This window comes from Jaminaea rosea (genome assembly GCF_003144245.1).
Source record: "Jaminaea rosea strain MCA 5214 unplaced genomic scaffold BDZ90scaffold_3, whole genome shotgun sequence".
Taxonomy (NCBI): Eukaryota; Fungi; Basidiomycota; class Exobasidiomycetes; order Microstromatales; genus Jaminaea; species Jaminaea rosea.
The window spans coordinates 401,139-413,380 of record NW_020289977.1 but is presented as its reverse complement, the minus strand read 5'-3'; the positions used below and the strand labels follow the sequence as shown (position 1 = coordinate 413,380).

Genomic DNA, 12,242 nt, shown 5'->3' with positions numbered 1-12,242 from the left:
CACACGCAGGGCGGTCCGCCTGCCCGCCCGCCCGATGGCCTCGAATGGCTCGACTCGAGACGAATCCAACACTTGAGCTTGATTGGCTGAATCGACTCACGTCTTGGACTCGGATTGCCTTGTCCGTCCGTCCGCACAACGACGAACAGTGCCTTGTCCTTCGCCTCATCGACAACATCGCCACCATTCAACGCTCGGCATGTCGTCCATCAGGAAGAAGCGCAACTTCAAGGGCCTACAGCTCAACGACTCACCGCTCTCTGTTCCAGCGCCTCAACCTTCAGCTAGTGGCACCGCGCTGGGCAAGTCGTCGACGAGCAGTTCCTCCTCTTCCCTCGCAGGCAGCTCCTCCAACGCTACGACGAGCGCAGCGACGAGCAACAATACCCTCACCCTCGGCTCGTCGACGACCGCTGGCACTCGTGGTGGTGCTGTCACTGGAAGCGGGGATGTGGTCGAGCCCTCATCAGGGGCCAACTACCACAACACCTTGACAGAACAGCTCAAGAACCTCGAGCTCGGAGTCGAGTATAAGCTTGATCTCAAGAATGAAGACCTCAAAGTGTTGAGCGAGCTGGGCAGTGGCAATGGAGGAACAGTCACGCGGGTCTTGCATGAAAAGAGCAATACAGTAATGGCGAGAAAGGTGAGCGCAGCTGCCAATAGTCGGGTCCGCTTCGCATGCTCATCATCACCGCCTTCTCCTGTGCGCGACGACAGACCGTCTTCATCGACGCCAAGCCTGCAGTTCGCAAGCAGATTCTCAGAGAGCTTCAGATCTTGCACGAGTGCAATAGCCCTTACATCGTCTCCTTCTATGGAGCTTACCTATCTGAGCCGCACATCTGCATGTGCATGGAGTTTATGGACAAGTCGTGAGTTCCAGACGATGATGAGGAAGGCTATGAGAAGGTAAGAGCGCATTCTTATTGACCGCGCTTGCTCTTGCTACAACAGATCTCTCGATACAATCTGGAAGAAGTGGGGTCCGATACCAGCGTGAGTCTACGCCTCTGCCCGTTCCCCTCTTTCGCTGCACGCTCACTCTCATGTCGCCCCTCTTCGCATCACGCACAGCGACATCTGCGGCCTGGTAGCCGTGACCGTAGTGCAAGGTCTGACCTACCTCTACGATGTGCATCGCATTATCCATCGCGACGTCAAGCCGAGTAACATCCTCGTCAATGCAAAGGGAGAGATCAAGATCTGCGACTTTGGAGTCAGTGGGGAGCTCATCAACTCCATTGCTGATACATTTGTGGGAACGAGCACGTATATGAGTGTGAGTGCGGCGGTGCTGAGGGCATGTAAAGCTGGAGTCGACACAAAAAGGCCAGCGCTGACACCTGCCGTGCCGCGTGCAGCCCGAACGTATCCAAGGCGACCAGTACAGTGTCAAGTCGGACGTGTGGTCCCTCGGCATCACCATAATTGAGATTGCGCTAGGTCGGTTCCCTTTCGCAGAGGATGATGAAGAGAACGACGATGGGGATAGCGAGGATTCCGATGACGACTCTGATGACGACGACACGGAAGGCGACGAAGATTCCGACGATCATCTACGTACAACTCTCTCCCCAACAAAGCCAAATGGAGCTAGGGACAACGCCAACATGCAACGGACAGCCACTCTAGCAGCTACCGCGTCTTCGTCCAAGGAGAAGAAGACACACCGTCGCCGTCGTAGCAAGAAGAAGCCCGGCGTGAGCTTGGCAGGAGGAGCGGGCCAGATGAGCATGCTGGAGCTTTTGCAGCGTATCGTCAATGAGCCGCCGCCGAGGCTGCCGATCGCTCCAAGCGTCGAAGAGGAGGAGGGTGGCAGTAGCGAGGACGTGACCATCGACAGCAGTGCCGCTCGTACGCAGCAAAGACGACAACGTCAGCATCGTCGCACCCGCCGGCCGCGGGGCTTCCCGCCCGACTTGGTGCGCTTCGTCGACCTCTGTGTCACCAAGGATCCGTCGGCACGGCCTACGCCAAAGGAGCTGGCCTCGGGAGTCGGGGCTGTGGGCGAGTATGTGAGGAGATGTGAGGAGAGGCGGGAGAGAGGCGAGACAGATGTGAAGGGTTGGGTGGATGGGTTACACTAGGACGATGCGGACAGTAGGCGTAGCAAGTCGGCTGGAGTGTGCCTACCGGCTAATGTATATCACGAGGAACGCGGCTGGTGGTGATAATGTGAAGAGCTCTACGTGTGCGAGCAGGGGCTGGGCTGAGCAGGAATCCATATGTATTTGAGTGAAGGCAGCATGGAACGAGCACAAGAACGGCAGCGAAAAATGAAGAGAGCCCGGTGGGCAGGGCGGAGGGCGATGAAGAATGGGGTAGCGCGTCCCATCAGGCGTCGATGAGGTTGCCCTCCTTTGCGCCATCCTTGTCCTTGGACCCCTCACTCTTCCCCTCTCCCTCGCCGCTCGTATCCCTGGTCCCCTTGTCCCTCCTGCCATCCTCATCATCGTCATTCTTGCCCTTCTGAGTTCCACCTCCACGCTTCGAGTACCACTCCTTGAGCACCTTGGGGCTGACTCGGCTGAGCATCTCCTTGGGGAAGATGCGGAGCAGGTTCCATCCCACATCAAGGGAGTCAAAGATGGTACGTGCCTCGTATGCCCCCTGCTGTACGAAGCCTTGCTCGAACTTGTCGAGGAACTGGAGAGCGAGCTTGTCCTCGGAGGAAAGCGCATCGTCACCCACCACGGCCTTGAGGGCTGCGACGTCCTTTCCGGTGGCGTAGAGGGCGTACAGCTGGTTCGAGACGTCCGAGTGGTCCGCACGAGTGTGTTTGGCGCCGATGGCTGACTTCATCAACCTGGAGAGCGAAGGGAGCACGTTGATGGGCGGGTAGATCTGTCGGTTGTGCAGCTGACGGTCGACGTAGATCTGTCCCTCGGTAATGTAACCCGTCAAGTCCGGGATCGGGTGAGTGATATCGTCGTTGGGCATCGTGAGAATGGGAATCTGAGTGATGGACCCGTTGCGCCCTGCTACTCGGCCTGCACGCTCGTAGATGGTGGACAAGTCCGTGTACATGTAACCGGGGTATCCTCGACGACCGGGCACCTCCTCGCGGGCGGCGGAGACCTCACGGAGGGCATCGGCGTACGAAGTCATGTCGGTAAGGACGACGAGGACGTGCTTCTCGAGCTGGTAGGCAAAGTACTCTGCGGTGGTGAGGGCAAGACGAGGCGTAATGATACGCTCGATCGTCGGGTCATTTGCCAAGTTCAAGAAGAGCGTCACACGGTCGAGAGATCCATTCTCCTCGAAGTCCTGCTTGAAGAAGCGAGCCGTCTCCATGTTGACACCCATGGCACCAAAGACGATGGAGAAGTTGTCCTCGTGGTCGTCGTGGATGCCCTTTGAGGGGCGTCCTTGCTGCTTGCCATCGCCTCGCGAGTCGCCCTTTTTGACGAGGCCGGCCTGGCGACAGATTTGGGCGGCAATGTCGTTGTGCGGGAGACCGGAGGCGGAGAAGATTGGGATCTTCTGACCTCGGGCGATGGAGTTCATGACATCGATTGTTGAGATGCCCGTCTGAATCATCTCCTCGGGGTAGACACGGGCATACGGGTTGATGGGCGAGCCTAGCGAGCGCGCAACGTGACAAGAGGATCAGTTCGTGCTCCACAGATCAAGCTCTTTCGCCGCTCTACCCACCATTGATGTCAATGTAGTCCTCGGCAAAGACCTTGGGTCCCTTGTCAACGGGGTTACCGCTACCGTTGAAGATTCTGCCCAGCATGTCCTCCGATACAGGCAGCTTCATCGACGAACCGGTGAATTCGATGTGCGTCGCCTTGACATCGATGCCTGATGTGCCTTCGAAGACTTGGACGACGGCCTTGTTGCCGCTGACTTCGAGGACCTGACCGCCACGACGAGATCCGTCGGGAAGAGTGAGTGAGACAATTTCGTTGTACGATGGGAACTGTGGGCGTGCGAGCGGAGGTGAGGTGTGAGCGGTTGGTGGAACGTGTGCAGAGGGTAGCGGGTTCGACTGCGCACCTTGACATTGTCGAGAATGACGAGAGGCCTGTGAGAAAAAGGAGAGGGAGGAAGGGCGAGGCGAGGTAAGGATCGTGCTGCGAGGGGAGGGAGAGGTAGCTGGCTGTATGCGCTCACCCATTGATAGAAGAGACAGTGCGGTAGTCTGCGAGGACGATGGAGGTGATGAGCCTACGATCACGCTGAAACCTCGCGATGAACAGCTGACTCACCCAAGCGCGGGTCGACGGAATACTCCTTGACGCTGTGAGGTACCGAGGGGTTGACGAGGAGCATGTCAGCAAATGTCCTCCACCCGTCGAGGCTTCATGGCCGTATGCCATGATCCGCGCCCCATTCAGGGGGCATGTGGCCCTTTTCCCAAACTCACGCCGCCTTTGCGTTGAGGTCAAAGAGCTCCTTGTCGCTCATACGTGCGCTTGACATGATGGGCGAGGTCGGAGGGAGGATGGTAGTTGTGGAGAAGTGAGAGTCGAGACCCCTGTGATCCAGGCACTCACTCGACTGTCTCGCTCCCTCGCTCAGCCACACTGTCCGCCCGCGTGCGCGCTGGGCGTCGGCGCCAGTCGAGTCGACTTGGCGGACAGACAACGATGAGACGAGGGCCGTGCAGCAGCAGCAGGGCGGATCGACGTACGGACGGACGGAGAGAGCGACCAGAGGTTCCAGCTTTGTCGACGATACCACGCTTCCAACGTTTCCAACCCTCTCCAGCAATTCCCCTGCTGCTCATCGCAATGGCACCGTACAGCAAAGACTAGGTGTCACCAAATCAATGTCGAGGCCGGCAGCTATGAGCCCAAGCGTGCAGCGAGCGCCCTCGACCTCAGCATCTTCACGCCGCTCATCGTCTCGCCATGCTGCAGAGTCGAGGCCAGTCATCAACTCTCGCCTCATCACCCTCTGGACCCATGAGCCTCCCAACTTTAGCTCACATGAGATTGTCCTCAGCCCTGAGCTTCTCGCACATTTTGGCGTTGTAGGCGAGAATGATCTCCTCGAAGTCACCTTTCCTCCTTCCGTCGAGCCAACCTGGCCTACCGATTCCAATGGCCGCAAGCGCAGGCATGGCCACTTCGCGCATCGGTCCTTTGTATTTCGAGCCAGTCAAGGCATCCACGACTCGTCAGAGGCAGTCTCGCGCTCTGGCCAGCTACAGCTCTCCCTCGCCCGCTCCATCGCTTCAGTCTACGGCTTCCACAATCGCCAAGAGGTGCTGCTGAGCAAGGTCAGCCGCGAGGACAATGTCATCTCTCACGTCGAGCTCTACTTTCGCGACCAGTATGTCGGCAGAGCAGATATGTGGCGCCTTACTACGCTACTTGACGATACCTGCGTCTACGTGGGCCAGAAGATTGCGCTGGCTGGCAGCGTGAGAGCTACCGTCGGTCGCATCTTCATTCGCGAGCACAAGGTCACGTCCGGCTACGTGGCTCCGCAGACCAAGGCCATCTTTCGCAGCGAGTCGGCCAAATACCACCTCTTTTTCCAATTCGCAAAGGAAATGTGGGACTTTGACGAAGATGGAGAGCTCTACTACGAAAAGGCGCTCACGGGCTTCATACCAGAATTGCTTCGTCGATGGAGGAGCGTACCGACGAATCACGTACTCAGCATCATCCTCTTTGCCCGCGTGTACTACGATGAGGACGAGCTGCACATGCTCGATGAAGCCGCTTTACCTGTGCAGAGGGAGCGGTGCGAGAACGGAAGGTGGTACATAGACTACTATAAGGTCATCGTGAGTACAGCGAGGCGAGGCGAGGCGGCGGCTTTTCTTGCATGCCGCTCAGCTCACCATCGTCTGCCCGTGCTCTCGTTCCGCAGGTAGATCTCGAATCTCGCACAGACTGGAAAGAGGTCATCTCGATGCTCAAGGAGGAATGCTTCCGCTTCCAACACGACATTCTCCTCATCGGTCGCCCAGAGGCAGGTCCTGCAGGCGCACCAGAGCAGGAGGAACAACATGCGGACCTCTTGCGCAGAGATCGAGCCCTCCTCGCTGGCAAACTTTCCGCTTCGCACGAGGGCAATATCCTCGAAGCTGTCAACCTCGCGCTCAATCCATTCGATGAGCACTTTATCGATCGCGATCTCAATCGTACCGGGCTGGATCTCGTCATCCTCACGGCAGGTACGGGCCACTTTCGCGTCGAGAAGAATCTGTTGCGCTTGACTACGGAAAGGATGAGCGACAATGGTATCGGGCTGGACCTCGTATGTCTTACGAAGATGCCGCTGCATTCGGTGCCACTCTTTCGTTTCTCGAGCACTGTGCCGCCCTTGTCATCCGGTGTGCCCAAGCGCACGCCATCACGCAGCGCTGCGCCCACCGCATCCTCCTCGGCAGCGCCTCCGGACCCGCTCTACGTAGATGGCGGCACAGGACCGCTTGCAGACTTCTACTCCATCCCACACTGGATCGACGCCTCCTTCTACAACTTGCAGCAAGACCAGCCATTCCGAGCTGATCGCTTTGTGCCACGCGTCAAGATGAGAGAGGTCCAGCAGATTGGCTATATGGAGAACGAGATCAGCGACATTTCCCTGCCGTACTTGGAAGTTGGCAAGGCAGCAGGCGGAGCGCCACCGGGCAGTCTCGACGACTTGGCTTCACGCGAGCAGCGACGGGCGCTGCGAGAGCGCTTCGACCGCGAGACGTTTAGAGATCTGGAAAAGACGCCCAGGCGACCGACTACGACGCCCAATCGGAGCGTTGGCAGCATCGACAGCCCGCGCAGCGCTGGTGCAGAGCTGCTGTCCAAGACGCCCAAGACGCCGCGCTTTGCCCGGGCGGGTAGACGGCCAGCACTCGAGTCACATCCAGAAGATGGGGAGCATGGCGAGGATGTGGTTCGCTCTCGCCCGACAAGCGTGGTGGTGTCGGGCTCGCCCAGCATGATGTCGCCGAGCAGTTCCTTTTCGTCTCTGAGACCTGCTTCGATCCGCAGCGTGTCGACGCTCAATCGTCCATTGCGGCCGTTGCAGCCTGTGGGCAAGGCAGAAGCTTGGGTTGCTCCCATGGAGACAAGCGCGGCGGGCATACACGCCCCCGCAACGATGGCCTCTTCTTCACTGACTCGCTCTCGTAGCTACAAGCTCGACGCGAGGTGGTTATGGAACTCGTTGAAGGGAGGCAAGCAGGAGGAGCGAGAGGGAAGTGAGCCGCTTCAGCGTGAACGACCGCCTCAGATGACTACGTCAGGGTCCGCAGCCTCGCTCCGTATCCAAGCGCTGCTGAAGCGATCTGAGTCGCCCAGCCGGTCTTTGGGCCGCGACCACGCCCCGGCGCCTATCTCAATCCCATCCCACGCCAGCAGCACCAGCAGCAACAACAACAACGGCAGCGGGCCTAGCAACACGAGTGGCAGTGGCAAAGAGGGTGACTCGAATGCACAAGGCGGCGGTGGTAGCGGGAGTGGAGGCGTCGGCTTGGGCGAAGACAAAGCATCCTCGCACGACTCGCCCGAAGACGAAGAGAGTCGCGCGGCTCGCTACGCCCAGCGCGCCAAGGTGGAGAAGCAGACGCTTGTGAATCCCTCCAACCCACGCAAGGCTCTATCGGCCTCCAGCCAACTCCTGAGATGGCAACACCTCTTCCCACGTCGTCTCAATCGGCATGTAGTCAAGTGGCGCTCTATCACCACTCCGGCCTGCCTACCACTCACAACGCTCTACTTGCCGACGCAACATGATCTGGCCGAAAATTGGGCAGAGTATCCGCATATCCTCTCGATCTCGTCGGATCTGGGAAGTTTCCTCGTCAAACGATCTTCGTCTACCTCACCCGCGCTGGCGGCGCTCAAGGAGATGACGTCGCAGCGACTGGCGCAGGGGTTCCAGTTCATTGTACCTGCGGAGAGATCGTCACAGAGGAGGAGTTCGCCATTCAGGTTGCGCCACCCGAGCGAGCTTTTCCAGCCTGGGACCTTGACGTCGGGAAACCCAATTGTGCTGGGTATGTCGAATCAAGTCCACCGCCTGACCTACGACCGCGGTGCCGGCGCCATCAATGTGGAGCGCTATATTCGCAACAAGACGTACGACCTCACGCCCATCGAATACAGCTGCTGTGTTTGGCCGCGTCATCTGCCGGGGTATCAGACTGTCAAAGCTACCTTTCGATACCCAGACTACAGGTCGTACGATTGGACGTATCTCGATTCGCTGGTCACGGGCCACGCTGAAGAGCAGACATTCACCGAAGGGCTCCGCTACTGGCGAACGCGCTTTGTTATAGTGCCTACGGGCGATCGTCCGCCCCCAATGACGGCCACGACGGGCGAGCAGCTGGACGATGAGGAGATTCGGCTTATTGGTATGGATCGATTGGGCGACCTGTTTGCTCGGGCCAGGTGGCGTGGTGCGCGCGGCACGAGCTCCTCGTCGAGCACCGCCGCCCCACTGCGCTTCATTCCCACTTCACTGGACCCGTCGCAATGCGTGCACGACGCCGAGTTTATGCGTCAGGCCGCCGCCATGGCCGAGGATGTGCGGGTCGCGAGCGCGAAGCGGCTACTCTCCGAGACGTCGAACGAGGGCATCGCCGAGGGTATCGCGACGGGCGTGCCCATCGAGGATCGATTCTGGCATCGTCACTCCTTCCAGCAAGTCTTCACGGGGGCTGAGCTGACTACGTGGCTCGTTGGAGAGTTCAAGGACGTCAAGACGCGTGATGAGGCCGTCGAGGTTGGGGAGAAGCTGCGGAAGCAGGGCGTTTTTGAGCATGTGTTCAACTCTCACGGCTTCTTGGACGGGCATTACTTTTACTACCTGCGTGGGAGGAAGAGGGCGGCAGGCGCGGCGCCGCACCAGCAGAAGCGCAAGGCTGCCTCACGAGCTCCGCGCTTGTTGATGTCACGGTCGGCTATCATCGATGTGGACCCGGCACGCAAGTCGGATCGAGCAGAGACGTGGGTGCGCGCGCGTGCACAGAGAGACGATCTAGCGACTGACACCCCGCCCCCTTTACCGCCCGCCAGTGCCTTTCTCCACTACGACGTCTCGCACAACCCCGCGAATGGATTCAATGCCCAACTGCACTGGCTGGGCACGACCGCCCGCTTCATTGAGGATACGGTGCAAAATTGGACACGCACCCTGGAGCGCTATGGTCTGCGTCTGATCGAAGCGCCCATCGGCCAGATCTGCGACGTTGGGCAGCACAATCCCTTTCAAGCTCCTGTGCCGATCCATCTTGCCCTCCCTCCACCAGCGGCAGCGTCGTACGCTCACTTCCTGCCGCCTTTCACGCACGCGGCAGACTACTTTGAGTGGGCATTGCTAAAGCGCTTTGGCTTCGTGCTCGATCAGGAGGCGGCGGGGCGCTATCCGCAGGATGTCGAGTTCATCTACCAGTCGAGGCCGAGTCGCTTCGAGTACAGTCAGTTTGTGCATCGCACGGGCATCGCCTTTGTGCAGGTTGTGGGTGGGGCGCAGGGCTTCTTGTGGTTGAACAATCGGCTCTTCAACTCGCATTTGGGCGTTGGAGGGGGGAGTGGTGGCAGGCAGAGGCGGGGCGGTGGCGGCGGCGGCGGCGGCAGCGCAGCCGTGGAGATACCCGATGCTGATCGAGCAAGGAGGGAGTTTGAGGCATTCTGTAGTGATCCCGCTGCGCTACACGCCTTCTACCTCGAGGTGTTGGTGGGCTTGCAGGCTGCGAGTACCGCGGGCGGCGCGGGCGGCGCGGGCGGGGCGCAACACGCAGTGACGGAGTGACTGCAATGCAAGAGCATACCATGTCGAACGTTGTGATGGGTGAGTAAGGCGTGGGGAACGACCCAGCCGCCGCCAAGGCTTATTGTTTATATGTGCTTCTGGAGCTGCGGCATAGCAGCCCGATCCGAGAAAGTTTAACACGGACGGTTCCGTTTCCTGTGGTTTAACGGCTAGGACGTCCGCTTGTCATTACATAATGTGCGGGAGCCCCGGGTTCGACTCCCGGCAGGAAAGTAACCACCTCCCTCAGTACGAGAGGAGGAATCGCTTTTTGCCCGCGCGCGCATGCTATTCATTGTCGAGACTACTACTACTTTATTACAGGAACGAGCGTTCACGCCGCACCGGCGAAGAGATCGGCCAGCGCTGGGTAGTTGGGCGTGCCCAGACCAGCGGCAGCGTCCCACCCCTTGGTGGCCTTGAAGCCAGGCGCCTTCTTATCACTGCAACCGTACGATCCGCCCGAGACGACGTCATTGAAGGCCGCACTGTTCGCCGCTCTGTACAATGTCGGGTGGGCCCAGCCAATCGTGCCCTTCCCTTGCTGCCTCCGCTCGGCATTCAAGAGCGCAATGATCGAAGCCCACGTGGGCGCAGCCGCAGACGTACCGCTGATCGTATACCACCCACCGTTCTGGCGTATCACGTACTTGGTGCCCTGCGCCGCCACATCCGGATAAGCGCGCCCCTCGATGTTGTATCGCCCCTTGTCATCGTCGCCAATCGTCTTGAGATACGCGGAGACCGCCGCGTCCTGGTATTGTGGCCGCGGGATGTACTCCGAGAAGCCAGCGCCTGACCACATGTTTGCGACTGACTTGCTCATCATCACCTCGGGAGCGATCTTGTTTTTGGTGCCAGAGCCGCCCGTCGCACCCACCGAGAGGACATACGGGCAGACAGACGGGTACGTGTTGATAAACTTCTTGTCGCACGACTGTTTGCTGTTCACTCCGAGCACTCCGTAGTCACCCGCAGCGACGACAATGGTCGTACCCAGCGCAGTGAGCTTCTGCGCCGTCTGGCACATCGACTTGACAGTCGATGCCGAATACCAATTCTCCTGCGAGGCGAAAGAGTACGAGATGACGCCCGGTCGGTCCGCAGCCTTCATATCGATGAAGTCCTGCCATGATTGAGAAAAGGCATCGCCTCCCGTCTTGGTGGACCCCCACGCGTAAAAGGTCGAGTTGAGAGGGTACGTCTGGCCGAGCACCACCTGCGCGTCGAGTGTGCCCTCCTTGTCTGGGTGCTTGGAGTCAAAGGGCGCCCCACGAGTGATGTTGACGGGCATCTCGTAGCCAGCAGCATCGCTACGGTAGCGCTGCGCAAAGTCGGCCAGGTCCTCCTGGCTGAAACTCGCATTAATGATGCCCATCACACCGATGTCGACGGTGCCAGCAGCAGCAACTGGCTTTACGCTGCTCGTTTGGTACAGATCGCGCAGGCAAGCCGGCGAGACAAAGGTGGCGTAGCGCGAGCATGACGCAGGGCTGCTCTGACGACGCTCGAGGTGGGCAGCCATCTCCGCGACTTCACGCTTCTGCTGAGCGATCGTTGCCTCGACATTGTCGGCATCGAGAGGCTCAGCATGGCCACCGCTCTGCGAGGCATGGGGTACGCCAAAGTGTGTCAACGGAGCAACGTCGACGATGTGCTCGGCCAGATGTTGGGGCAGAGCAAAGCCCGAGGGGGCACGGATAGCTGAGCGCCTTTCGAAGCTGTGATGGAAGAGCTTCGTATCGAAGAGGCGCTCAACCTGGTCTACAGTCGCGTCGACGGTGAGAAAGTCGCCGTGCTTGCTAGGAGTAATGTGAGAGGCAGAGATGCCAGCGGCAGCCAGCTCAGCTTGCACGGCACTCAGAGTGTCGTCTGTAGGAGCAGTGTATTGAGCAAGCTCGTCGTCGGAGAGCCATCCTTCTTCGCCCCTAGATACCTGCTCCATCCTCGAAGCCAGGCCATCGAGATCTCTGCTCTGCAGCGCCACCGTAAAAGTGTAGGGTGTGTCGGCCTCGGCGCGCTTGCCGAGCGTCCATCCAGGTCGGACCGTAGGAGGGAGGGACCTCGCATTGAGGGAGTGGGTTTTTGAGTGCGGCAGGGCTACAGAGGTGGCAGCCAAGAGGGCTGAGGCAGCAGTGACCGCGTAGAGGAGGCAGCGCATCGCGAGCAGACGTCGCTGGTCAGCACGTCGACGTCGAGACAAGGGAGAGGGGGGAGAAACGGGGGGGACGAGGAATTATTCGCGACGAGCGCGCATCGCTATCGCCTTTTGAGCGATCTCTCGCCGAGCGATCTCTTGGTGCTGCTCAACCACCCCCAGAGCACAGTGACAGAAGCCACGCTTGCGGACGCCGAGCCCCGAATGACTAGGGTGCATGCTAGATCTCATGCACACCGAAGGAGCGAGGAAGGGTTCAGCGCATTCTGTGCCCCATCTTCATGTTGAAGGAAAATCACGCAGCCGTATCCTGGCAGCCCGCCCTCTTGCGGACGACATCGAGCCGTGACACCGCAACTTG

At 59.4% G+C, this 12,242-nt stretch overlaps 4 protein-coding genes and 1 non-coding gene across 5 annotated transcripts; 3 read left to right on the top strand and 2 right to left on the bottom strand.

The window, feature by feature from the left end:
- Positions 1 to 66: 66 nt before the first annotated feature.
- BDZ90DRAFT_230862 (kinase-like protein) lies at positions 67 to 2,449 on the top strand. The gene is made up of 5 exons (XM_025505634.1): positions 67 to 646; positions 721 to 875; positions 958 to 999; positions 1,078 to 1,282; positions 1,365 to 2,449. Exons 1-5 carry the CDS (start codon positions 200 to 202, stop codon positions 2,088 to 2,090), a joined length of 1,575 nt encoding a protein of 524 aa, XP_025363466.1. The 5' UTR covers positions 67 to 199; the 3' UTR covers positions 2,091 to 2,449.
- Positions 2,210 to 4,454, bottom strand: BDZ90DRAFT_230861 (putative VMA2-H+-ATPase V1 domain 60 kd subunit, vacuolar). Its single transcript, XM_025505633.1, has 6 exons — positions 4,376 to 4,454; positions 4,218 to 4,249; positions 4,123 to 4,150; positions 4,006 to 4,033; positions 3,658 to 3,928; positions 2,210 to 3,584 (listed from the first exon to the last, which is right to left on the bottom strand). Exons 1-6 carry the CDS (start codon positions 4,429 to 4,431, stop codon positions 2,338 to 2,340), a joined length of 1,662 nt encoding a protein of 553 aa, XP_025363465.1. The 5' UTR covers positions 4,432 to 4,454; the 3' UTR covers positions 2,210 to 2,337.
- Positions 4,455 to 4,686: 232 nt separating this feature from the next.
- On the top strand, positions 4,687 to 9,763 carry BDZ90DRAFT_230860 (hypothetical protein). Its single transcript, XM_025505632.1, has 3 exons — positions 4,687 to 5,746; positions 5,833 to 8,918; positions 8,988 to 9,763. The coding sequence occupies exons 1-3, from the start codon at positions 4,781 to 4,783 to the stop codon at positions 9,721 to 9,723; spliced, it is 4,788 nt and encodes a 1,595-aa protein (XP_025363464.1). The 5' UTR covers positions 4,687 to 4,780; the 3' UTR covers positions 9,724 to 9,763.
- Positions 9,764 to 9,875: 112 nt separating this feature from the next.
- Positions 9,876 to 9,957, top strand: BDZ90DRAFT_t13. Its single transcript has one exon. It is a non-coding gene; the product is annotated as a tRNA-Asp (tRNA).
- Positions 9,958 to 10,057: 100 nt separating this feature from the next.
- BDZ90DRAFT_273799 (subtilisin-like protein) lies at positions 10,058 to 11,884 on the bottom strand (the record flags this gene model as incomplete). Its single annotated transcript, XM_025508816.1, has 1 exon — positions 10,058 to 11,884. The coding sequence occupies one exon, from the start codon at positions 11,882 to 11,884 to the stop codon at positions 10,058 to 10,060; it is 1,827 nt and encodes a 608-aa protein (XP_025363463.1).
- Positions 11,885 to 12,242: the final 358 nt, after the last annotated feature.

Excerpts from the sequence above, each read along its gene's own strand:
- BDZ90DRAFT_230862 (XM_025505634.1), top strand. The coding sequence starts at position 200 with ATGTCGTCCATCAGGAAGAAGCGCAACTTCAAGGGCCTACAGCTCAAC. Across the intron at positions 876-957 it reads ATGGAGTTTATGGACAAGTC|ATCTCTCGATACAATCTGGA; the intron begins GTGAGTTCCAGA and ends TTGCTACAACAG. Across the intron at positions 1,283-1,364 it reads GAACGAGCACGTATATGAGT|CCCGAACGTATCCAAGGCGA; the intron begins GTGAGTGCGGCG and ends TGCCGCGTGCAG.
- BDZ90DRAFT_230861 (XM_025505633.1), bottom strand. The coding sequence starts at position 4,431 with ATGTCAAGCGCACGTATGAGCGACAAGGAGCTCTTTGACCTCAACGCA. Across the intron at positions 3,929-4,005 it reads TCATTCTCGACAATGTCAAG|TTCCCATCGTACAACGAAAT; the intron begins GTGCGCAGTCGA and ends GCACGCCCACAG. Across the intron at positions 3,585-3,657 it reads GGACTACATTGACATCAATG|GCTCGCCCATCAACCCGTAT; the intron begins GTGGGTAGAGCG and ends CGCGCTCGCTAG.
- BDZ90DRAFT_230860 (XM_025505632.1), top strand. The coding sequence starts at position 4,781 with ATGTCGAGGCCGGCAGCTATGAGCCCAAGCGTGCAGCGAGCGCCCTCG. Across the intron at positions 5,747-5,832 it reads TAGACTACTATAAGGTCATC|GTAGATCTCGAATCTCGCAC; the intron begins GTGAGTACAGCG and ends CTCGTTCCGCAG. Across the intron at positions 8,919-8,987 it reads AAGTCGGATCGAGCAGAGAC|TGCCTTTCTCCACTACGACG; the intron begins GTGGGTGCGCGC and ends ACCGCCCGCCAG.